The 27,630-nt window shown below is 43.9% G+C and overlaps 1 protein-coding gene across 2 annotated transcripts in view; it reads left to right on the forward strand.

Moving 5' to 3' along the window:
- PARP8 (poly(ADP-ribose) polymerase family member 8) overlaps positions 1-27,630 on the forward strand; it is a 420,080-nt gene that overhangs the window by 264,733 nt on the left and 127,717 nt on the right. For both annotated transcript variants that reach the window (XM_063961880.1, XM_063961870.1), the window contains one exon: positions 4,800-4,870. In XM_063961880.1, coding sequence (XP_063817950.1) covers positions 4,800-4,870 — 71 coding nt within the window. The remainder of the gene's footprint in view (positions 1-4,799; positions 4,871-27,630) is intronic.

Genomic DNA, 27,630 nt, shown 5'->3' on the forward strand with positions numbered 1-27,630 from the left:
CTACTTGGCCATGCTAAAACTGTTGCAGGGCATACTGGGATGTGTAGTTCAACAACAGCTGGAGGATGGCAGGTTCCCCACCCCTGCTTAAAGGCTGAAATGACTACTTGCATACAGTCAAAAATCTGATTTGAAACTGTTCATATGATTGACGGAGTTAAAAAATAAAGAGCAGTTAAATAACATCATCTTTAAGTATATATTTTTATAATATAAACAATCGTGCACAATTAGGTCAAAACTGATCCTGATATACTGTACCTGCCAGTACATTAAACAGTAACACAGGTCACAAAGCTTTCCCAGAAGCATCAGTCATCATTGAAATGTGTTTTAAAGTGGGAGCGGAGTACAGTGTGACCTTAGTGAATGTTATTCATGAGGGCTGATTGCAGCTAAAATTTTATAGCTCTTCACATGCGCCACTAATTTTGATGCCACGTAAAATGTACAGAAAGTGGATTTAAATACACACATTCATTTAAAATTGATTATAATCCATCAATATTTTTTATGGTTATATATTCAGCAATACCGTGTGCACATGCAGCCAAAATGACTAATATGTACAAGGTATTATACTGTCACACAGAAGATACACAGCCCTAACTGTCATAAATGTGTATAGGATAAATAATAATACATAGATATAAAGCCCCGCAGGGAAAACACAAGTCAGAATTGCATGTACTTTTCATGAAATACTGAAATGGAAGTATATTTTTAAAAATAGATTTTTAAATTTAGCATTTGTAAAATAAGATGTAATTATAAGGAAAATGTATTTGTCAAGACTGGAACAATTGATGCTGCATATTGGAAGTCAGAGGGACTGGATGCTGGAAGGAAGTCAGATAAACTGGATTCTGGAAGGAAGTCAGAGAAACCAGATTCTGGACAGAAGTCAGGTTGGAATGAAGTAAGAGGGACTAGATGATTGGAAAGAGTCAGATTGACTGGATGTATGAAGGAAGTCAAAGGAACCAGATTCTGGAAGGAAGTGAGAGGGGCTGGGTGCTGGAAGAAAGTTAAAGATACTGGATGCTGGAAGGAAATCAAAGGGACTTGATGCTGGAAGGAAGTCAGGGGGAATGGATACAGGAAGGACGTCAGGAAGACTGGGTGTTGGAATGAAGTAAGAGGGACTAGATGGTTAGAAGGCGTCAGATTGACTGGATGTATGAAGGAAGTCAGAGGGACTGGATGCTGGAAGGAAATCAGAGGGACTGGATGCAGGATGAAAGTTAGAGGAACTGGGTGATGGAATGAAGTAAAAGGGATTAGGAGGCTGGAAGAAGTCAGAGGGACTGAAGGTATGAAGGAAGTCAGAGGGACTGGATACTGGAAGGAAGTCAGAGGGACTGGATGCTGGAAGGAAGACAGGAACTGTAAGCAGGAAATAAGTAACAAGGAATGGATGTAGGAAGGAAGTTAGATGGACTAGTGCTAGAAGGAAGTCACAGGAAGTGGTTGCAGGACAGAAGTCAGAGGGACTGTATACTGGAAGGAAGTCAGAGAGACTGGATGCTGGAAGGAAGTCAGAGAGACTGGATGCTGGAAGGAAGTCAGAGAGACTGGATGCTGGAAGGAAGTTAGAGGGACTGGATGCTGGAAAGATTCAGAGACTGTATACTGGACGGAAGTCAGAAGGACTGGATGTAGGAAGGAAGACAGGGACTGGATGCTGGATGGAAGTCAGAGGGACTGGATGCAGGAAGGAGTCACGGGGGCTGGATGCTGGAAGGAAGTCAGTAACTGGATGCAGGAAGGAAGTCAGAGGGACAATTTACTGGAAGGAATTCAGCAGGACTGGATGCTGAAAGGACGTCAAAGTGGCTGGATGTTGTAAGGAAACTGAGTGCTGGAAGGATAACCTGGACAAAGGAAGGAAGGCTAAACCGCTTGTAGTAAGAAACAAAGGATAAATTGAATGAAGGAAGCAGAGAAACCTAAACTGGTTGAGGAAAGAAAGGAAGGATAAACTGAATGAATGAAGAAAAGAAAGATAAACTAGATAAAAGAAGAAAGGAAGATTAAACTGGATGAAGGAAGGCTAAACTGGCTGTAGTAAGAAAGGAAGTATAAACTGGACGACTGAAGCAGAGAAGGCTAAACTGGTCGAAGGAAGGAAGAAAGGAAAGATAAACTGGATGAAGGAAGAAAGGAATTAAGGATTAACTGGATGAAGGAAAGAAGGCTAAACTGGGTGAAGGAAAAATGGATGTATAAACTGGATGAAAGAAGATGAGTAAGGCTAAACTGGGGTAAGGAAGAAATTAAGATTAAACTGGATGAAGGAAGAAAGGAGGGAAGGCTAAACTGGGTGAAGGAAGAAAGAAAGGATCAACTGGGTGAAAGAAGAAAGGAGGGAAGGCTAAATTGGGTGAAAGAAGAAAGAAAGGATCAACTGGATGAAGGGAGGAAGGAAGGCTTAACTAGGTGTAGTAAGATAGGAAAGATAAACTGGATGATAAGACGCACTGTGTAGGATTACCCTGGGTGGAATAGTCTACCCCTAGAAGAGATGACACAAAATGGGGTGGTTGCAGTGTCCTAACACTCAGAGTAGGGGCCCAACAAAACAGTCAGGTCCATGTTTCCATCCCATCCACAAAGATACCAGAAGAGGCAGCCATGTTGGGTGCACTACAAAAGTTACACTGTGGGAAGCGAGCAATACAAGGGCCCAATACATATATGGGAAAACTGACACATGTGTAGTAGTATGATTTACCCTGTATGGAAAGATCCACGTGAAGTACATCCTGCCCGTGAGAAGAAAGGAAGGATAAACTGGATGGATGGATGAATGAAGTAAGGCTAAACTGGGTGAAGGAAGTAAGGAAGGATAAACTAGATGAGAGAACAAAGGATGAATAAACTAGATGAAGAATTGAAGGAAGGAAGGAAGGTTTAATTGGATGAAGGAAGGAAGATAGTAAGTATACAGTATACTGAATATAGGGGTCAATTTACTAAGGCTTGGAGAGAACTACCGTGGAGAGAGATAAAGATCAAGCCAATCAGCTCCTAACTGTCATGTTACAGGCTAAGTTTGAAAAATATTTTTTGGGGGTTGGTACTTTATCTCTCTCCAAGGCTCAGTAAATAGACCCACATGTTAGGAAGAAATAAACCATAGACTAGATAAAGAAGGATAACTGGATGAATGTAAAAAGGAAAGACTTCAGAAAAGATGACTCTTGTCATTGTGCTTTTCTAAACTGTCATTTTTCATACGGAGTCATCTACACAGATCTTTATTTAACATTTGAAAAGAAGGAACCAGTCCAGTGCAGTATTATATGAGGATGACAGGACCACTTTAAATATGGAAGTGGCATCTGGCCAGTCACTGTTCCTTCACGTGGTTCTTAATCAAGTGTGTTTTATTTCATATAAGCTACTCATTCATTATACATGAAGGTCTTGCTGTTGGTCTTTCCTTAAAGCAGCATGAAACCTACGTTTTCTGTTATTAACCATAATGGAAAAAAACAGCTTAAGTCATGTTAGAGCTTTTTCTTTTTTCAACTTCACTGGGTTGAAGTAATCCTACAATGTATTACTTTCTGCATGCTGTCACTGAGAGGGCACAGAACAGCTGCCATCCTCCTCTCTGTTGCCAGGAGAATACCTTGAAATGCTCTGAATCTTATGTCATTGTGTGTGCCTCTTATAGGAATTGGCTCTATCGCTTTCAGCAGATGGTAAAGGATATTTGTGAAAGTACAAAAAAAATGTGAAAGTTCAGTCACATTTGTTTTTGTGCAAATCATAAGAGTGAGGGGACATCAGAGACAGACTGGGGCTATACTTCGGCCCACGCCTCACGGGGGTGTGCCGCCAGTCAGGAAGGATGTGGCCTAGCGGCAAGCCTCAATCTGAGCATGCTGGCTGAGAAAAGCTGTGGGAAGCAGAGCTGTTTGGCCAAGCTTTTACGTGACCAGACTGGCCCATCTGGCCATCAATCCTTCTGGCATTTTCCAGAATTTCCAAATGGCCAATTCAGCCATTGGAGGATATTGAACTATCTTCATTTCATGGGCCATTTTCCTGTGTTCTTAATAAACGTACCTGGATAGTACACAAACAGCCCCACAGAGGCATAGAACATTTTCCTGATTACCAGCACATCCAGATTTTTGTTTAGTTTAGTGGCCACCGGCTAACCAGTACATTTCCATATCTCCCAACCCCTGGTAAGTCAGGACAAGGGGCGTAGGTTGCTGCATGCTGTGGTCATGACTATATAATAGTGGATAAGACCACATAAAAAGACAATTATTTGTCGTGATTTTTGCTAAATTACCTCCCAAACCTATCACAAAAGGGGTGCTGGCCACGTGCCGGTGGGACAGTCCCCTTAAATCGTGACTGTCCTGCCGAAGTCAGAACAGTTAGGTGGTATATATTCCCATAAAAGCAATCTCACCGCCAATTGAATCTCATTTAAATATACGTACATGCAAAACAAAGTATTTTTTTATAATGTTGGTGTCACTTGCACTAGTCCTATTGTTGGATGAGGAAAGACGCACCTCACAGACAGCCTATCTTAAAGATACATGTACAGTAATTAAAAATGAAACATAAAGGCATGGGTGTAAATTGTGGACATCTACAGTGAAACAAACTTTACATGGTCACATTACATAACTCAAATAAAGTTATGTCATACTCTAAATGAATACTGTATTTGATATGATTCAAACCACATTTTTATTTTTGGGTTGGATTGTCCTTTAGAGTGTCCTTTGCCTTTATAACCATTGTTGTCTTTATAACCTATCTTTCAGAGCTGAGGAAATCCAATGACATTACCAGCTGCTTGTCCATAAAGTGCAAACTGCAGAAAGAGAATGGAGAGGTGACGTATTGGACTATATATATGTTATCATTTCTCCAGAAGCTGAGATGTTTTGTGGCCGACTTAACATTCTTTACAAATGTAAATAGCTGAAGTTATACAAGGTGGTTGTCAGCCAAGGAACCTGTAATGGAAGCATTTAATAGATATATTTGTGCTGTGTGCTGTGTAAATTAGAAGGCAATTCAAAGGGCGACTAAAAATACAAGCTGGCTGCTTTTTAAAAGCTACGCATGACACTGACAAATGCATTCATAAAAGTTTGGAAAGGAAGATGCTCTATATTGAGATGAAAGTAGTAATGTGGGGAGTTCTTATCTATACAGTGCAGACTTTGGGATTTATTTACAAAGCCGCAGTTTTTGTAGGCCACCGTTTCCCAGTGGGTTGGAGGTGCAAATTTAAAGCGGCACTCACAGTCAGCGCAAAGCACTCCCAGACTTTACACTGACTGTGAGTGCTGTTTTAAATGTTGAATGACAGCTTATAAAATCCGCCGCTTTGTAAATAAAGCCCTTCATATCAGTGATAGGATTGATGGACACGTCTGTCCACCTTTTGTAGAAAATAGCTGATAACAGAGATCCTAAGAAATACATTCTGTAGCTTCATTATAACTTAGGGGTTAATTCAGAGTTGATTGCAGTAGCAAATTTGTTAGCAGTTGGGCAAAACCATGTGCACTGCAGGTGGGGCAGATATAACATGTGCAGAGTGAGTTAGATTTGGGTGGGTTATATTGTTTCTGTGCGGGTAAATACTGGTTGCTTTATTTTTACACCAATCAGATTCTACTTATTTATCTAGCACCATCTAGAAGATAATACCTGGAGTCTAATTGGTTGCTATGGGCAACATCACCACTTTATGGGGTAAATTTACTAAGATGGGAGTTCTATTTAAGATGGGATATTGCCCATAGCAACCAATCAGACTCCAGGTATTATCTTCTAGAAGGTGCTAGATAAATGAGAAGTAGAATCTGATTGGTTGCTATAGGAAACATCCTATCTTAAAAAGAACTCCCATCTTAGTAAATTTACCCCTTTATGTTTAGAACCTTTAGTAAATTTACCCCTTAGAATTAACTCAGTTTATGCAGTGAGGGTAATTCAGTAAAAGTGCAAATCTACACTACAACAGTAGAGAGGAAGTAAGCTTTATGCTCTCACTGCAAGGAAGACCGTGAAAACAATGCCCGTCGCGTTACTATGGTTTTTAGTGAAGCAATGTTACAGAAGCAAATAATCACCAGTGCGTTAGGACAGGATCCCGTAACTGCTGTGTTCCATTTGGCAATGCAGGAATTAATGGGCTGTGTTTTATAAACCCAGGAAATCTCATACTAAGCGGGTGTCCCTGAGTTCTTCTTCAGAAATATTGGAGTCCTACTTAAGAAAAAAAAAACTCAGCCCAAATGGGAGTTAAAGCATTTGGTTCCTAGATAGGGAGGTCATCGCTCCATTAATTTTAATATTTCATTGGAATGAAACTGAAATCCTCTTGCAGAAGGTGAAGGCTGCATAGTCAATGAGGTTGCGTGAGTGAATGAGTACTTTCATTACTCAGGCTGGACCTCTTCATCACTGGTTACTAGTCACATTGTGTCTCTGCATAAAGGTAGAATGACAGAAGGATTTCTTTCAGGCTTCTTTGCTGAGTAGCGTGGTAGATTACATATTCAGGTTGTAATAACTGCTACATTGACCAGCTTTCTCTGTTATTGTTAATAGTTGTTAGAAGTTTTTGAATAATCAGTACTGTGCAAAAATTTTAGGCAAGTGTGGAAAAATGCTGCATAGTAACAATGCTATCAAAGATAGAAGTGTTAATAGTAGAGATGAGCGAGTTCGGATTTACTCGGTTCTTATCGCCAGAATTAACGCAAGTTCGGTTTTATCCGGATTTTTCTTATTGGCTATCCAAAACACGTGACATCCGAGAGCCAATAAGATGCCGTTTTGAGATCCGGGTAAATCCGATTAAAACCTGCACATCTCTAGTTAATAGTTTATTTTTATCAATTAACAAAATGCAAAGTGAATGAACAAGAGAGAAATCGAAATCAAATCGAATCAATACTTATTTACGCTGAAGATAGTTCTCACTGACATTGGCTGTATGTTTGGGGTCGTTGTCCTGCTGCAGAAAAAATCTGAAGCTAATCAGACTCCTCCCTGATGGCAATACATGATGGATAAGTACCTGCCTGTGTTTCTCAGCATTGACGCACAAAGAAACGGGCAACGTTGAGGACCGTAGACACAGTGGTCAACCAAGGAAACTTAGTGCATCAAATGAAAGACATCATGCTTACTTCCCTTTCGAAATCAGAAGATGTCCAGCAGTGCCATCAGCTCAGTACTGGCAGAAACTCATAGAGCCCTGACCTCAACATCATCGAGTCTGTCTGGGAACACATGAAGAGATAGAAGTTCTATGGTTAGTTCTCCCAGATGTTTGGAACAACCTCCCTGCAGAGTTCCTTCAAAAACTGTGCAAGTGTACCTAGAAGAATCTATGCTGTTTGAAAGCAAAAGGTGGTCACACCAAATAATGATTTGATTTGCAGTAAATTTCTCTTCTGTTCATTCAGATTGCATCTTAATTGACAAAAATAAACTATTAAGACTTCTATTTTTTTTTAAAGCATCCTTACTTTGCAGCATTTTTTCCACACCTGCCTAAAATTTTTGCACAGTACTGTATGTTGATAACTTTTACTTCCTCTGCTTGTGAAAAGCCAATCATTTAATTTCACAGGAAGTTGTTTTTCTTCCCTTCCTACTATTTTTTTGTAAATAAGCTAGTGTTTGCCCGCAGCCTTGCTTGCGTGGATGTCTGATTTTACGCAACGGAACTAACTTTACAAAGACAGTAGAGCATCTAATATTGTAATGTCTATCTTATATTGTACTCATTGATCAAAAAATGTCTTTGTAAACAATATTTGAAGTTTTTCCTTCAGAGATTAACACAAAAGGTACGTGGGCTACTAACTCGTGAGCAAGCTACGTAAAGCTGCCCATGGGAGGAGCAGCTGGTCCTGAGATCTACGCCTGCAGCCCTGAGCGTTTTTTTGGGTGTGCAATATATATATATATATATATATATATATATATATTTTTTTTTTTTTTTATATAAATATGTATCCTGTTGAAAGGTCAACAATGCCTAGTTTGACCATCAAAAGGTTGAAATCACATGGCTAACATGCGTTGGATCAACAGTGACAAAAGGTCAGTGCGCAATTTTGCCATGTACAAAAAGTCAACATGGAAATGGTCAATACACACATGGTCGACACAATAGTTTTAGGGTTAGGGTTAGGCCCTAAGGGGAGGTTTAGTGCTAGGCGGCTGGGGAGGAGGGTTAGGATTAGGCTTTGGTAGAGAATGGTTTGGGTTAGTCACCAAGAGGTACAGTTGGGGTTAGGCTACTATAGGGGGCGGTTAGTGTTAGGCACTAGGGGGAAGGTTAGGATTAGGCACTAGGGGTATGGTTAGGGTTAGACACTAGAGGGAGGATTAGGCTTAGATTTGGGATAAAATATAAAAAGAAAGTGTACATTTCTGTGTTGACCATTTCCATTTAGAACTTTTGAACGTGTCAACCTTTAGCAGCTATTGACCTTAAGCACTGTCAACCATTCATCTGTTGACCTTTTGTCACCATCGACCTAATGCAGGTCGACTATGTGGTGTCAACCTATTGATTCTCTACCAAGACATTGTCAATCTATTAATTCACACCCATTTACTTCCTATATTCTTTAACAAGATCATTGATTGACACTATGGATTGTTTCTTTGCAGCTGTGGATTTGGCAATGTGAATTTTGATTCCCTCCACATACTCTTCCCCTTCTTTTTCTGTACCCCTCCTTTTTCATATGTAAAAATAAATTGAACACACTATTGATGATACAAAAAAATGCTCAAAATGTGAATATTAAAATAAAAGCTTATCTCCAGATCTTACTGGTAAAAAAGGACTGCAAACTCTACTAGCTGACATGCCGTCAGAAAAGTCCAAAATAGGATCCTTCCTCCAAGCGAATTCACAAGCGCTGATAAGAATGTTGTGATGTGGGAAGCCAACATACACATTTCGTCATCCACACTTCATCAGGGGTGTGGTTTCCCACATCGGAGTCTATTATTTACAGTGAAATACTTATTGTACTTAAATCCAACCACCTGTGGACCTGGAATGTGCTTGTCAATCGGAATCATTCCAATTGGAGCTAAAGGGCACACCTCGTAGAACACGACGGCACAGTTATAACACTTAAAACTATTTTTGTGTAACAACACAATCTGCAAGGATTACTCACACTTCAACTGAACAGCAAGTGTATAAACACACCTGCCCACTCACCCACACGTCATCACTGCTGGTAAATGTCTTATTAACTCCTTCTCTGCTGAGGGTTTTCTCACCCTTGTTTTGGGGGTAATTTTTTCGCATTTGCGCTTGTCACATTCCAAAATCAATATCAATTATGTTTGTATGTCATGCCCACACAAATTATACCTCTCATTTAGTTTTGCTTTTTTACAAGACTTTGGGGCATATTCATCAACCTTAAAAATGACACAATTTCTACACTTCCCAGTGACAGTGACAGTGAAACTGTTTGCCATCCTCAGATGCTTCCAAATCCATTGTGCAGCGAAGGGGGGTTGTGGGGCGGGCCATGGATGCAGAGTGATCTCTGTACCCGGGCATCCCCAGGCAATAGGTGCCGGCAGCAGGAGGAGGTGAGCGGGGGCCGCGGCTGCAGAGCGATCTCTGCAGCCGGGCATCCCCGGTGGTTAGGTGCCTGCAGCTGGGGAAGGTGAGCAGGGGCCGCGACTGCAGGTTATGCAGCTGGATAGGAACGGACTGGGCTGGCTCAACTGGAGCTGCCGCTGCATTGTCCAGCCGGGCAGTCATGGCAATAATAGTCCCAGTGGGGAGGGGGGTTTGCGGGGCTCCGGTATGAATGGTCGACCATGTTATGGTCGACAGTCATTAGGTCGACCACTATTGATCGACATTGGCATGGTCGACACATGAAAATGGTCGACACGTGAAAATGGTCGACGCGTGAAAGGGTCGACGTGAGTTCTTTTACTTTTTTGGGTGTCGTTTTCTGTGTAAAGTGATGGGGAACCCCAATTAGTGCACCGCGTCCCCTTGCATGGCTCGCTTCGCTCGCCATGCTTTGGGCAAGGTGCCTCGCTCCGCTACAGCTGCGCTCGGCACAGGTTACAGTTCCCAATCGTAGTCCACATGGATCGTAAAGTATGGAAGAGTTCCACAAAAGAAAAAAATGTGAAAGACCTTTTCATGTGTCGACCATTTTCATGTGTCGACCATGTGTCCATGTCGACCATGTCATTGTCGACCAATAGTGGTCGACCTAATGACTGTCGACCATAACATGGTCGACCATCCAAACGGATAGTAGTTTGCGGGGGCCCTGACAAATAATGCCATATGTGTATATATATATATATACACACATATATATATATATATATATATATATATATATAGACGAGAATTCCACGTGGTGGAGGGTGTACTCTCACTGTGTATAAAGTCCACACATTTCTTCAATAGAAAATTTTTATTGTAGCCTCAAAGGTTTCGACGTTTCGATCCAAAAACCAGGATCTTTTTCAAGAAGGGCCATACATGAATCATCAAATCCAATCATAATATAATGAAGCCGAATGATTAGAAGTATATCTAGAAAAAATAGAACATAAACATGACTGAGCCTCCCAGGTCCCAATATGTAACAATATTAGCGGCAATGCTTGTATCAACATAAACTACTACGTAATACCAGATTAAGAAAGAAGGAACTCATATACCAAAAACAGGTGGCAGAGTAGTGAGACTACAAGGAGGAATAAAATAACACCCTGTGTTCACCACTGGTCTTAAAATGCATGCAAGGCCTACCCCTCCTCATCTCTATCAGCACATTCCAATGGGGCTGCATGTCTGAACTAGAGATGAGCGGGTTCGGTTCCTCGGAATCCGAACCCGCCCGAACTTCATGTTTTTTTTCACGGGTCCGAGCGACTCGGATCTTCCCGCCTTGCTCGGTTAACCCGAGCGCGCCCGAACGTCATCATGACGCTGTCGGATTCTCGCGAGACTCGGATTCTATATAAGGAGCCGCGCGTCGCCGCCATTTTCACACGTGCATTGAGATTGATAGGGAGAGGACGTGGCTGGCGTCCTCTCCATTTAGATTAGAAGAGAGAGAGTGAGATTGATTTGAGACAGAGACACTTGATTTACTGGAGCTTAGGAGTACTGTAGAGAGTGCAGAGTTTAGTAGTGACTGACCACAGTGACCACCAGACAGTGCAGTTTTATTTAATATAATCCGTTCTCTGCCTGAAAAAAACGATACACAGTGACTCAGTCACATACCATATCTGTGTGCACTGCTCAGCCCAGTGTGCTGCATCATCTATGTATATATCTGACTGTGCTCACACAGCTTATAATTGTGGGGGAGACTGGGGAGCAGTGCCAGTTATAGGTTATAGCAGGAGCCAGGAGTACATATTATTAAAATTAAACAGTGCACACTTTTGCTGCAGGAGTGCCACTGCCAGTGTGACTGACCAGTGACCTGACCACACTGACCACCAGTATAGTTAGTAGTATACTATATTGTGATTGCCTGAAAAAGTTAAACACTCGTCGTGTGACTTGTGTGGTGTTTTTTTTTTTATTCTATAAAAAACTCATTCTGCTGACAGACAGTGTCCAGCAGGTCCGTCATTATATAATATATACCTGTCCGGCTGCAGTAGTGATATATATATATTTTTTATATCATTATTTATCATCCAGTCGCAGCAGACACAGTACGGTAGTTCACGGCTGTAGCTACCTCTGTGTCGGCACTCGGCAGTCCATCCATAATTGTATACCACCTACCCGTGGTTTTTTTTTCTTTCTTCTTTATACATACATACTACATCTCTTTATCAACCAGTCTATATTAGCAGCAGACACAGTACAGTAGTCCACGGCTGTAGCTACCTCTGTGTCGGCACTCGGCAGTCCATCCATAATTGTATACCACCTACCCGTGGTTTTTTTTTCTTTCTTCTTTATACATACATACTACATCTCTTTATCAACCAGTCTATATTAGCAGCAGACACAGTACAGTACGGTAGTCCACGGCTGTAGCTACCTCTGTGTCGGCACTCGGCAGTCCGTCCATAATTGTATACCACCTACCCGTGTTTTTTTTTTCTTTCTTCTTTATACATACATACTACATCTCTTTATCAACCAGTCTATATTAGCAGCAGACACAGTACAGTAGTCCACGGCTGTAGCTACCTCTGTGTCGGCACTCGGCAGTTCATCCATAATTGTATACCACCTACCCGTGGTTTTTTTTTCTTTCTTCTTTATACATACATACTACATCTCTTTATCAACCAGTCTATATTAGCAGCAGACACAGTACAGTACGGTAGTCCACGGCTGTAGCTACCTCTGTGTCGGCACTCGGCAGTCCGTCCATAATTGTATACCACCTACCCGTGGTTTTTTTTTCTTTCTTCTTTATACATACATACTACATCTCTTTATCAACCAGTCTATATTAGCAGCAGACACAGTACAGTAGTCCACGGCTGTAGCTACCTCTGTGTCGGCACTCGGCAGTCCATCCATAATTGTATACCACCTACCCGTGGTTTTTTTTTCTTTCTTCTTTATACATACATACTACATCTCTTTATCAACCAGTCTATATTAGCAGCAGACACAGTACAGTACGGTAGTCCACGGCTGTAGCTACCTCTGTGTCGGCACTCGGCAGTCCGTCCATAATTGTATACCACCTACCCGTGGTTTTTTTTTCTTTCTTCTTTATACATACATACTACATCTCTTTATCAACCAGTCTATATTAGCAGCAGACACAGTACAGTAGTCCACGGCTGTAGCTACCTCTGTGTCGGCACTCGGCAGTCCATCCATAATTGTATACCACCTACCCGTGGTTTTTTTTCCTTTCTTCTTTATACATACTACATCTCATTATCAACCAGTCTATATTAGCAGCAGACACAGTACGGTAGTCCACGGCTGTAGCTACCTCTGTGTCGGCACTCGGCAGTCCGTCCATAATTGTATACCACCTACCCGTGGTTTTTTTTTCTTTCTTCTTTATACATACTACATCTCATTATCAACCAGTCTATATTAGCAGCAGACACAGTACGGTAGTCCACGGCTGTAGCTACCTCTGTGTCGGCACTCGGCAGTCCATCCATAATTGTATACCACCTACCCGTGGTTTTTTTTTCTTTCTTCTTTATACATACTACATCTCATTATCATCCAGTCTATATTAGCAGCAGACACAGTACAGTACGGTAGTCCACGGCTGTAGCTACCTCTGTGTCGGCACTCGGCAGTCCGTCCATAATTGTATACCACCTACCCGTGGTTTTTTTTTTCTTTCTTCTTTATACATACATACTACATCTCTTTATCAACCAGTCTATATTAGCAGCAGACACAGTACAGTAGTCCACGGCTGTAGCTACCTCTGTGTCGGCACTCGGCAGTCCATCCATAATTGTATACCACCTACCCGTGGTTTTTTTTTTTCTTCTTTATACATACATACTACATCTCTTTATCAACCAGTCTATATTAGCAGCAGACACAGTACAGTAGTCCACGGCTGTAGCTACCTCTGTGTCGGCACTCGGCAGTCCATCCATAATTGTATACCACCTACCCGTGGTTTTTTTTTCTTTCTTCTTTATACATACATACTACATCTCTTTATCAACCAGTCTATATTAGCAGCAGACACAGTACAGTAGTCCACGGCTGTAGCTACCTCTGTGTCGGCACTCGGCAGTCCATCCATAATTGTATACCACCTACCCGTGGTTTTTTTTTCTTTCTTCTTTATACATACATACTACATCTCATTATCATCCAGTCTATATTAGCAGCAGACACAGTACAGTACAATAGTCCACGGCTGTAGCTACTTCTGTGTCGGCACTCGGCAGTCCATCCATAATTGTATACTAGTATCCATCCATCTCCATTGTTTACCTGAGGTGCCTTTTAGTTGTGCCTATTAAAATATGGAGAACAAAAATGTTGAGGTTCCAAAATTAGGGAAAGATCAAGATCCACTTCCACCTCGTGCTGAAGCTGCTGCCACTAGTCATGGCCGAGACGATGAAATGCCAGCAACGTCGTCTGCCAAGGCCGATGCCCAATGTCATAGTACAGAGCATGTCAAATCCAAAACACCAAATATCAGTAAAAAAAGGACTCCAAAACCTAAAATAAAATTGTCGGAGGAGAAGCGTAAACTTGCCAATATGCCATTTACCACACGGAGTGGCAAGGAACGGCTGAGGCCCTGGCCTATGTTCATGGCTAGTGGTTCAGCTTCACATGAGGATGGAAGCACTCAGCCTCTCGCTAGAAAACTGAAAAGACTCAAGCTGGCAAAAGCACCGCAAAGAACTGTGCGTTCTTCGAAATCCCAAATCCACAAGGAGAGTCCAATTGTGTCGGTTGCGATGCCTGACCTTCCCAACACTGGACGTGAAGAGCATGCGCCTTCCACCATTTGCACGCCCCCTGCAAGTGCTGGAAGGAGCACCCGCAGTCCAGTTCCTGATAGTCAGATTGAAGATGTCAGTGTTGAAGTACACCAGGATGAGGAGGATATGGGTGTTGCTGGCGCTGGGGAGGAAATTGACCAGGAGGATTCTGATGGTGAGGTGGTTTGTTTAAGTCAGGCACCCGGGGAGACACCTGTTGTCCGTGGGAGGAATATGGCCGTTGACATGCCTGGTGAAAATACCAAAAAAATCAGCTCTTCGGTGTGGAAGTATTTCACCAGAAATGCGGACAACATTTGTCAAGCCGTGTGTTGCCTTTGTCAAGCTGTAATAAGTAGGGGTAAGGACGTTAACCACCTCGGAACATCCTCCCTTATACGTCACCTGCAGCGCATTCATAATAAGTCAGTGACAAGTTCAAAAACTTTGGGCGACAGCGGAAGCAGTCCACTGACCAGTAAATCCCTTCCTCTTGTAACCAAGCTCACGCAAACCACCCCACCAACTCCCTCAGTGTCAATTTCCTCCTTCCCCAGGAATGCCAATAGTCCTGCAGGCCATGTCACTGGCAATTCTGACGAGTCCTCTCCTGCCTGGGATTCCTCCGATGCATCCTTGCGTGTAACGCCTACTGCTGCTGGCGCTGCTGTTGTTGCTGCTGGGAGTCGATGGTCATCCCAGAGGGGAAGTCGTAAGCCCACTTGTACTACTTCCAGTAAGCAATTGACTGTCCAACAGTCCTTTGCGAGGAAGATGAAATATCACAGCAGTCATCCTGCTGCAAAGCGGATAACTGAGGCCTTGACAACTATGTTGGTGTTAGACGTGCGTCCGGTATCCGCCGTTAGTTCACAGGGAACTAGACAATTTATTGAGGCAGTGTGCCCCCGTTACCAAATACCATCTAGGTTCCACTTCTGTAGGCAGGCGATACCGAGAATGTACACGGACGTCAGAAAAAGACTCACCAGTGTCCTAAAAAATGCAGTTGTACCCAATGTCCACTTAACCACGGACATGTGGACAAGTGGAGCAGGGCAGGGTCAGGACTATATGACTGTGACAGCCCACTGGGTAGATGTATGGACTCCCGCCGCAAGAACAGCAGCGGCGGCACCAGTAGCAGCATCTCGCAAACGCCAACTCTTTCCTAGGCAGGCTACGCTTTGTATCACCGCTTTCCAGAATACGCACACAGCTAAAAACCTCTTACGGCAACTGAGGAAGATCATCGCAGAATGGCTTACCCCAATTGGACTCTCCTGTGGATTTGTGGCATCGGACAACGCCAGCAATGTTGTGTGTGCATTAAATATGGGCAAATTCCAGCACGTCCCATGTTTTGCACATACCTTGAATTTGGTGGTGCAGAATTTTTTAAAAAACGACAGGGGCGTGCAAGAGATGCTGTCGGTGGTCAGAAGAATTGCGGGACACTTTCGGCGTACAGGCACCACGTACAGAAGACTGGAGCACCACCAAAAACTACTGAACCTGCCCTGCCATCATCTGAAGCAAGAAGTGGTAACGAGGTGGAATTCAACCCTCTATATGCTTCAGAGGTTGGAGGAGCAGCAAAAGGCCATTCAAGCCTATACAATTGAGCACGATATAGGAGGTGGAATGCACCTGTCTCAAGTGCAGTGGAGAATGATTTCAACGTTGTGCAAGGTTCTGATGCCCTTTGAACTTGCCACACGTGAAGTCAGTTCAGACACTGCCAGCCTGAGTCAGGTCATTCCCCTCATCAGGCTTTTGCAGAAGAAGCTGGAGACATTGAAGGAGGAGCTAACACGGAGCGATTCCGCTAGGCATGTGGGACTTGTGGATGGAGCCCTTAATTCGCTTAACAAGGATTCACGGGTGGTCAATCTGTTGAAATCAGAGCACTACATTTTGGCCACCGTGCTCGATCCTAGATTTAAAACCTACCTTGGATCTCTCTTTCCGGCAGACACAAGTCTGCTGGGGTTGAAAGACCTGCTGGTGAGAAAATTGTCAAGTCAAGCGGAACGCGACCTGTCAACATCTCCTCCTTCACATTCTCCCGCAACTGGGGGTGCGAGGAAAAGGCTCAGAATTCCGAGCCCACCCGCTGGCGGTGATGCAGGGCAGTCTGGAGCGACTGCTGATGCTGACATCTGGTCCGGACTGAAGGACCTGACAACGATTACGGACATGTCGTCTACTGTCACTGCATATGATTCTCTCAACATTGAAAGAATGGTGGAGGATTATATGAGTGACCGCATCCAAGTAGGCACGTCACACAGTCCGTACTTATACTGGCAGGAAAAAGAGGCAATTTGGAGGCCCTTGCACAAACTGGCTTTATTCTACCTAAGTTGCCCTCCCACAAGTGTGTACTCCGAAAGAGTGTTTAGTGCCGCCGCTCACCTTGTCAGCAATCGGCGTACGAGGTTACATCCAGAAAATGTGGAGAAGATGATGTTCATTAAAATGAATTATAATCAATTCCTCCGCGGAGACATTGACCAGCAGCAATTGCCTCCACAAAGTACACAGGGAGCTGAGATGGTGGATTCCAGTGGGGACGAATTGATAATCTGTGAGGAGGGGGATGTACACGGTGATATATCGGAGGATGATGATGAGGTGGACATCTTGCCTCTGTAGAGCCAGTTTGTGCAAGGAGAGATTAATTGCTTCTTTTTTGGGGGGGGTCCAAACCAACCCGTCATATCAGTCACAGTCGTGTGGCAGACCCTGTCACTGAAATAATGGGTTGGTTAAAGTGTGCATGTCCTGTTTATACAACATAAGGGTGGGTGGGAGGGCCCAAGGACAATTCCATCTTGCACCTCTTTTTTCTTTTATTTTTCTTTGCGTCATGTGCTGTTTGGGGAGGGTTTTTTGGAAGGGCCATCCTGCGTGACACTGCAGTGCCACTCCTAGATGGGCCCGGTGTTTGTGTCGGCCACTAGGGTCGCTTATCTTACTCACACAGTCAGCTACCTCATTGCGCCTCTTTTTTTCTTTGCGTCATGTGCTGTTTGGGGAGGGTTTTTTGGAAGGGCCATCCTGCGTGACACTGCAGTGCCACTCCTAGATGGGCCCGGTGTTTGTGTCGGCCACTAGGGTCGCTTATCTTACTCACACAGTCAGCTACCTCATTGCGCCTCTTTTTTTCTTTGCGTCATGTGCTGTTTGGGGAGGGTTTTTTGGAAGGGCCATCCTGCGTGACACTGCAGTGCCACTCCTAGATGGGCCCGGTGTTTGTGTCGGCCACTAGGGTCGCTTATCTTACTCACACAGTCAGCTACCTCATTGCGCCTCTTTTTTTCTTTGCGTCATGTGCTGTTTGGGGAGGGTTTTTTGGAAGGGCCATCCTGCGTGACACTGCAGTGCCACTCCTAGATGGGCCCGGTGTTTGTGTCGGCCACTAGGGTCGCTTATCTTACTCACACAGTCAGCTACCTCATTGCCCCTCTTTTTTTCTTTGCGTCATGTGCTGTTTGGGGAGGGTTTTTTGGAAGGGCCATCCTGCGTGACACTGCAGTGCCACTCCTAGATGGGCCCGGTGTTTGTGTCGGCCACTAGGGTCGCTTATCTTACTCACACAGTCAGCTACCTCATTGCGCCTCTTTTTTTCTTTGCGTCATGTGCTGTTTGGGGAGGGGTTTTTGGAAGGGACATCCTGCGTGACACTGCAGTGCCACTCCTAGATGGGCCCGGTGTTTGTGTCGGCCACTAGGGTCGCTTATCTTACTCACACAGCTACCTCATTGCGCCTCTTTTTTTCTTTGCGTCATGTGCTGTTTGGGGAGGGTTTTTTGGAAGGGACATCCTGCGTGACACTGCAGTGCCACTCCTAGATGGGCCCGGTGTTTGTGTCGGCCACTAGGGTCGCTTATCTTACTCACACAGCGACCTCGGTGCAAATTTTAGGACTAAAAATAATATTGTGAGGTGTGAGGTATTCAGAATAGACTGAAAATGAGTGTAAATTATGGTTTTTGAGGTTAATAATACTTTGGGATCAAAATGACCCCCAAATTCTATGATTTAAGCTGTTTTTTAGGGTTTTTTGAAAAAAACACCCGAATCCAAAACACACCCGAATCCGACAAAAAAAATTCGGTGAGGTTTTGCCAAAACGCGGTCGAACCCAAAACACGGCCGCGGAACCGAACCCAAAACCAAAACACAAAACCCGAAAAATTTCCGGCGCTCATCTCTAGTCTGAACTGCTGTATACCAAGTGTGGAGAATGTCCATATAATCACAGCTCTGCAACCAAACCAATGCTGTAATCAAAGGATATCTCTATTATAAACGTGTATCAGAATCAAATGTATATATCAAACCTTGTTACCACATAAATACCTATGGGTCTGGAGAGGTGTGCACAAGACTACACCTGGATAAGGCATTCACCCACTCAGGGTCAACAGCTGCAGGATCTCAAAAAGGACATTCAGCCACTGTGATTACACATATACTCTGTTTAAACAATGTACATCTGAGGCATAGAAATATATATAAAAAAAACCATAATCAACGATCAATAAATACCTTTAGGTCCAAGAGGATACACATAGGGCAGCCCCTGGGTTAAGCGTTCTCCCACATCAAATCCATAGCTACAAACAATAAATAAACCCAAATCAAAAGATTATAGGATTATACAAACATCAAACTTAATCAGTGGGACAAACCCAACATAGTTACTCACAGAATTATGTGGAACACTGCACAAACCAGGGCTGCATGCACCAACTGGATCTAAGCAGGGGATTTAAATACCCCTTGACCCGGAAGTATCAAGGGTGTGAGGGGTCAACTCAAAAAGTCACCTGAATAATTATCCAAACCTTTATTCCACTTGATTAACCGTTTACCACCAGCACAAAAGGCCAAATAAGCAACCAGTATGCCTGTGTATGCATTAATATTCCCAGTACAACAGAGGGAATACACAAAATAGCGCTGCATGCGCCGGGGGACCGGAAACAGGAAGTGTCATGCGTTCCAACCGCCAAGCCTGGTGGAACGCACGCTGCAAACACCCCAGCGAACACACAGCGCACGACACCCGCACGGGGACAAAGTCCCCGCACCACGAGCACAAAGTCCCCGCACCACGAGCACAGTCCCCCGCCACCAAACAGACCCTGCCGCATCAACACCACGGGCCGGAGGGACCGAACCGATCGACACACGCCGGGGGCCAGAAACAGGAAGTCCCGTGCGTTCCAGCGGCCGAAGCCGGTGGAACGCACGCTGCTAACAGAAATAGGGGATGGAAAAACGATCTAATATATTTAGAGACAAAGTGATGTTTTATATCAAAAGATGAGATCATCCCTCAAGAAATATATATATATGTATATGGTTCCTCAAAGAATCAACTGTTGAACAACATATGAAAAAAGGGTCAAAAATTGTTATAGGGGAACCAGGAGGAGGCAGCAGCAATAACAATACAAAAACATAAACAAAAAAACAAAAAACATACATAAAACAGTTACAATTAAAAAGACAAGCTGGCTATATAGTGAACAAACCTATACAGCAAGCATATCGGTATCTATACATTATATACTGACACCAATCGAGGGGTGCATTGGACATGTGTTGAAGATATACCATTGATAAACAGGTCAGAGACTTATAGACAAGCACTTAATGGGGCTACTGTGTCCAATTCATTGATCCAATAACATTCCCTCTGTTTAAGCTGCCCCACTCGATCGCCTCCAGTCGACAGAGGGGGAACCCAATCAATCAACATACACTTTAGACTTGCTACTTGGTGCTTAGCCTCTAGAAAGTGTCATGCAACAGGCTTATCAGAGGTTCCACTGTTTAAAGCGGTATGTATAGAAGACCGGTGGTTGGCCATCCGGTCTCTAAAATTCCGCATAGTCAACCCAACATAAAGGAACCCACATGGACATTTCAATATGTAGGTAACATGATCCATTCTGCAATGTAGATGAAATCTGATCTTGATGGTGGTCCCAGTGTGGGGATGATTGAAAGTCGGGCCAACCATCAATGACCTGCACGTCGTGCAGTTGCCGCACGAGAAACATCCGGGTTTCTGTGTATACAATTGTGTACGGGAAGGCCTAGCTTTAATGTATTTTTCGGGGTGTTTTTTCTATGTGTTCCTAATGCGTAAGAACACAGGGCAGACAAGTGTGCTGCTGAGGTGAAATTTATCACTTTCCGAAAAACTGTGTTCTCAGGAAGGCCAGTTTTTCGGAAGTGATAATTTTCTCGTGCTGGCATGACGAATCATGAAAAAATTGTGTGAGAATACATTGAGATTTGAAAACTAAAAATTCTCATTGCACATTTTTTTCATGATGAATATGCCCCTTAGTATTTTCAGAAGATACAGTACCATGAGTCTTTTTACTCATTTTAAGTCATCAAAAGAAACTTAACCCAAATGGGCAAAATTCGTTTTTTATTGAAATTTCAAGAAAGGAAACAAAAAGCAAACATGTTTGTCTGCTTACAGCACAAATGAATAATTTGTGGTTCATGCTTCACCAATAATCTTCCTTTACAAAATAGTAAAAATGCACGGTACAAATCTTGTTTTTTTTAATTTTGTTTTGGATCTGTACCTCCTTGTGTTTTGGATCTATATTGGTTTTGCCCCCCCAAATTTTTTTTGCAGCTTTTGGTTTAGGATCTGACATTTTTTTTAAAGAAAAATCATGAAAACAGCTAAAATTACAGAATTTTGGCCTGTTTTTGTTCCTACAGTATTATTAACCTTAATTACATACATTTCTACTCATTTTCAGTCAGTTTTAACCACATCACAATATTGTTTTCATTCAGCGTCGGATATTGCAGGGTTTGGATTCCATATAAGTGATCCGCAGCCGGCACAATTTCACTCACTTTCTGCCAGGATGTCTGCAACAAAGTGGAAATATGTTTAATTAATACAAAAAGAAGTTGTGTATATTGGTCAAAAACATACATATTTATTTACATGGTACATACTTTGCGTAAAGCTGGCTGAAGCAACTTGGAGCACTCCAACTGTTGTTGGCAAACTACTGCATCGGGTGGATCCTTCTCCAGGTCAAACATGCCTTTCAGGAACTGATCCTACATTGAGGCTGAAAATAATCTGTACAGATGTTTACAGCATGTAAAAATATATTCTACACTATAAATTTTTCATTGTTTGTACTGTGGTCAAAATTGCCTGGAAATGCCTGGAAATTAATGGTACTGGGTTTAATAATACTCTAGGAACAAAAAAAAAAGGCCAAATCATGTGATTTTAGCTTTTTTTTTGTAAATTTTTGCAAAAAATATATGAAACCAAAATCAGCAAAAATGATCTGACACAGATCTTTATCAATAACTTGATCAGGGACCCAAGGGAGGTAGAATATGCATGTAGTGGAAGGAAGGATTGATTAGTAATTTAATTTAATTTGTTTGATTAAAAAAATAAAGAAATAATTGGGGGCATTGGTGATGGTCTTTATTGCATAGACATTAGACAACAATTTTTATTGGTTATTGCACTAATCTGGCTTTTACTAATCCAACTTTTACTTTTTCTTTTATTTTACATGCCCTGACTTAAGCCGTCTATGCCTCTCCTCTCAATTGTTTATCATCCTTATCTATTAACAAACACGGACCAAGTGGGGTACAGCACACACCACATTTTGTACAAAAAATTTACCACCTGCAGTGTCACAATACGTGTATGAGTCAGAGATAATAATCAAAACTGCTGTTTAATTTCCCCAACAGTGTCGCACAATACGTGTGTGAGTCAGAAATAGTAATCGAACACTGCAGATTTATTTCACCCACAGTGTCGCATAATACGTGTATGAGTATGAAAATATATTACTGTGGCACCACCTTCACCCACAGTGTAGCACAATACGTGTTTGAGTACAAAATAATAATATCCTGCAGTCTGACCGGAAGTGTCACAGTACTTACAACAATAAAATAAAAATTGTATAGAACATTGGGGCACAGCACAAAAAAAAATATATATATATTTTTTATAATTAGGGACCTAATTCAGACCTGATCATTGTGCTGCAAATTTGCAGAGGGCTGCGATCAGATAGCCTCTGCCCATGGAGAGTGAAAACCTGCCCCGTGCAAGTGTGCAAATGCATGTGTACGCCGTGCGAAAACTTCGCCAGACAGTGGACATCTGCAAATCCATTTGCAACTCACTCACCGTCAAATTATTTTTCCAGTCTGTGCAGCCTGTGCATAACTCGAGACTACTCCTACAATGCAAAAGAATCATGCTGAAGCTGATGTCACACACCCTCTCTGAAAACGTTTGGGCACGCCTGCATTTTTGTTGACACTCCCAGAAAATGGGCAGTTACCACCCACAAACGTCCTCTTCCTGTCAATCACCTTTCATATGCCGTGCGATCAAAATTTTTGCACCATCCTGTTGCTGTTTAGCAATAGCGTGCGCATTGCGGTGCATACACATGTGCAGTCATTCCATAATTGTCCACTGTGTGATTTCGCACAGCAGCGATCAGGTCTGAATCGGGCCCTATATTTTAGGCTTTTTCTCTAACGTCCTAGTGGATGCTGGGACTCCGTCAGGACCATGGGGAATAGCGGGCTCCGCAGGAGACAGGGCACATCTAAATAAAGCTTTTAGGATCACATGGTGCGTACTGGCTCCTCCCCCTATGACCCTCCTCCAAGCCTCAGTTAGGTTTTTGTGCCCGTCCGAGAAGGGTGCAATCTAGGTGGCTCTCCTAAAGAGCTGCTTAGACAAAGTTTTTTTAGGTTTAAATCTCAGTGAATCCTGCTGGCAACAGGATCACTGCATTGAGGGACTTAGGGGAGAGATTTCCAACTCACCTGCGTGCAGGATGGATTGGAGTCTTAGGCTACTGGACACTTAGCTCCAGAGGGAGTCGGAACACAGGTCATCCTGGGGTTCGTCCCGGAGCCGCGCCGCCGACCCCCCTTACAGACGCTGAAGATCGGAGGTCCGGAAAGCAGGCGGCAGAAGACTCCTCAGTCTTCATGAAGGTAGCGCACAGCACTGCAGCTGTGCGCCATTGTTGCTACACATCTCACTGATTCAGTCACGGAGGGTGCAGGGCGCTGCTGGGGGCGCCCTGGGCAGCAATATTAAATACCTTTAGTGGCGAAAAATACATCACATATAGCCATTAAGGCTATATGTATGTATTTAACCCAGGCCAGTTTTCTTAAAACCCGGGAGAAAAGCCCGCTGAAAAAGGGGCGGAGCTTATTCTCCTCAGCACTCAGCGCCATTTTCCTGCTGAGCTCCGCTGGTGAGGAAGGCTCCCAGGATTCTCCCCTGCACTGCACTACAGAAACAGGGTAACAAAGAGAAGGGGGGCATAATTTGGCGATATTGATATATTAAAAGCGCCTATATCAAAAACAACACCTTCTAGGGTTGTTTATATACATTTATAGCGCTTTTGGTGTGTGCTGGCAAACTCTCCCTCTGTCTCCCCAAAGGGCTAAGAGGGTCCTGTCTTCGATTAGAGCATTCCCTGTGTGGCTGCTGTGTGTCGGTACGTGTGTGTCGACATGTATGAGGACGATGTTGGTGTGGAGGCAGAGCAATTGCCGGTAATGGTGATGTCACCCCCTAGGGAGTCGACACCGGAATGGATGGCTTTAGTTATGGAATTACGTGATAATGTTAGCACATTACAAAAGTCAGTTGACGAAATGAGACGGCCGGAAAACCAGTTAGTACCGGCTCAGGCGTCTCAGACACCGTCAGGGGCTGTAAAACGTCCCTTACCTCAGTCAGTCGACACGGGTACCGACACAGATGAATCTAGTGTCGACGGTGAAGAAACAAACGTATTTTCCAATAGGGCCACACGTTATATGATCACGGCAATGAAGGAGGCTTTGCAGATCTCTGATACTGCTGGTACCTCAAAAAGGGGTATTATGTGGGGGGTGAAAAAAAAAACTACCTGTAGCTTTTCCAGAATCAGAGGAATTGAATGACGTGTGTGATGAAGCGTGGGTTAACCCAGATAGAAAACTGCTAATTTCCAAGAAGTTATTGGCATTATACCCTTTCCCACCAGAGGTTAGGGCGCGCTGGGAAACACCCCCTAGGGTGGATAAGGCGCTCACACGTTTATCAAAGCAAGTGGCGTTGCCGTCTCCTGATACGGCCGCCCTCAAGGATCCAGCAGATAGGAGGCTGGAAACTACACTGAAGAGTATATACACACATACTGGTGTTATACTGCGACCGGCAATAGCCTCAGCCTGGATGTGCAGTGCTGGGGTAGTGTGGTTGGATTCCCTGACTGAAAATATTGATACCCTGGATAGGGACAGTATTTTATTGACTCTAGAGCAATTAAAGGATGCGTTTCTTTATATGCGAGATGCTCAGAGGGATATTTGTACTCTAGCATCAAGGGTAAGCGCGATGTCCATATCTGCCAGAAGAAGTTTATGGACGCGACAGTGGTCAGGTGATGCGGATTCCAAAAGGCATATGGAAGTATTGCCATATAAAGGAGAGGAATTATTTGGGGTCGGTCTTTCGGACCTGGTGGCCACGGCAACTGCCGGCAAATCCACTTTTTTACCTCAGACCCCCTCCCAACAGAAAAAGACACCGTCTTTTCAGCCGCAGTCCTTTCGCTCCTATAAAAACAAGCGACCAAAAGGACAGTCTTATCTGCCGCGAAGCAGAGGAAAGGGTAAGAGAGGGCAGCAAGCAGCCCCTGCCCAGGACCAGAAGCCCGCCCCGGGTTCTACAAAGCCATCAGCATGACGCTGGGGCTTTACAAGCGGACTCAGGAGCGGTGGGGGGTCGACTCAAGATTTTCAGCAATCAGTGGGCTCGCTCACAAGTGGACCCGTGGATCCTGCAGATAATATCTCAGGGTTACATGTTGGAGTTCGAAAGGTCTCCCCCTCGCCGGTTCCTAAAGTCTGCTTTACCAACGTCTCCCTCAGAAAGGACGTCGGTATTGGAAGCCATTCACAAGCTGTATTCTCAGCAGGTGATAGTCAAGGTACCCCTCCTACAACAGGGAAAGGGGTATTATTCCACACTATTTGTGGTACCGAAGCCAGACGGTTCGGTAAGACCTATTCTAAACCTGAAATCCTTGAACCTGTACATACAGAAATTCAAGTTCAAGATGGAGTCACTCAGAGCAGTGATAGCGAATCTGGAGGAAGGGGACTTCATGGTGTCCCTGGACATAAAAGATGCTTATCTGCATGTCCCAATTTACCCCTCACACCAAGGGTATCTCAGGTTCGTGATACAAGACTGTCATTATCAGTTTCAAACGCTGCCGTTTGGTTTGTCCACGGCTCCTCGGGTCTTTACCAAGGTAATGACCGAAATGATGGTTCTTCTACGAAGAAAAGGCGTATTAATTATCCCTTACTTGGACGATCTCCTGATAAGGGCAAAGTCCAGAGAACAGCTGGAAGTCGGTGTAGCACTAACCCAGGTAGTGCTTCAGCAACACGGGTGGATTCTGAATCTTCCAAAATCTCAATTGACCCCGACAACACGTCTGCTGTTCCTGGGAATGATTCTGGACACGGTTCAGAAAAAGGTGTTTCTCCCGGAGGAGAAAGCAAGGGAGTTATCCGAACTTGTCAGGAACCTCCTAAAACCAGGAACTGTGTCAGTACATCAATGCACAAGAGTCCTGGGAAAGATGGTGGCTTCTTACGAAGCAATTCCATTTGGCAGATTCCATGCACGAACATTTCAGTGGGATCTGCTGGACAAATGGTCCGGATCGCATCTGCACATGCATCAGCGGATAACACTGTCACCAAGAACAAGGTTGTCTCTCCTGTGGTGGTTGCAGAGTGCCCATCTGTTAGAGGGCCGCAGATTCGGCATACAGGACTGGGTCCTGGTGACTACGGATGCCAGCCTACGAGGCTGGGGAGCAGTCACACAGGGAAGGAACTTCCAGGGCGTGTGGTCAAACCTGGAGACGTCCCTTCACATAAATATACTGGAGCTAAGAGCGATCTACAATGCTCTAAGCCTGGCAAAACCGCTGCTTCAGGGTCAGCCGGTGTTGATCCAGTCGGACAACATCACGGCAGTCGCCCACGTAAACCGACAAGGCGGCACGAGAAGCAGAAGAGCAATGACAGAAGCGGCAAGGATTCTGCGCTGGGCGGAAAATCATGTCATAGCACTGTCAGCAGTGTTCATCCCGGGAGTGGACAACTGGGAAGCAGATTTCCTCAGCAGACACGACCTTCACCCGGGAGAGTGGGGACTCCATCCAGAAGTCTTCCACATGATTGTGAACCGTTGGGAAAAACCAAAGGTGGACATGATGGCGTCTCGCCTCAACAAAAAATTGGACAGATATTGCGCCAGGTCAAGAGACCCTCAGGCAATAGCTGTGGACGCTCTGGTAACACCGTGGGTGTACCAGTCAGTGTATGTGTTCCCTCCTCTGCCTCTCATACCAAAGGTACTGAGAATTATACGGAAAAGGGGAGTAAGAACAATACTAGTGGCTCCGGACTGGCCAAGAAGAACTTGGTATCCGGAACTTCAAGAGATGCTCACGGAGGATCCGTGGCCTCTACCTCTAAGAAGGGATCTGCTTCAGCAGGGACCTTGTATGTTCCAAGACTTACCGCGTCTGCGTTTGACGGCATGGCGGTTGAACGCCGGATTCTAAAAGAAAAGGGCATTCCAGAGGAAGTTATTCCTACCTTGATGAAGGCTAGGAAGGAAGTGACTGTACAACATTATCACCGCATTTGGCGAAAATATGTTGCGTGGTGTGAGGCCAAAAAGGCCCCAACGGAAGAATTTCAATTGGGTCGATTCTTACATTTCCTGCAAGCAGGATTGTCTATGGGCCTAAAATTGGGGTCCATTAAAGTTCAAATTTCGGCCTTATCAATCTTCTTCCAGAAGGAATTGGCGTCAGTTCCTGAAGTACAAACTTTTGTCAAAGGTGTACTACATATACAACCCCCAATGGTGCCTCCAGTGGCACCGTGGGATTTGAACGTAGTTTTGAATTTTCTCAAATCTCATTGGTTTGAGCCTCTAAAATCGGTAGATTTAAAATACCTTACATGGAAGGTAACCATGTTATT

This window comes from Pseudophryne corroboree, chromosome 1 (assembly GCF_028390025.1).
Source record: "Pseudophryne corroboree isolate aPseCor3 chromosome 1, aPseCor3.hap2, whole genome shotgun sequence".
NCBI classification, from domain to species: Eukaryota; Metazoa; Chordata; class Amphibia; order Anura; family Myobatrachidae; genus Pseudophryne; species Pseudophryne corroboree.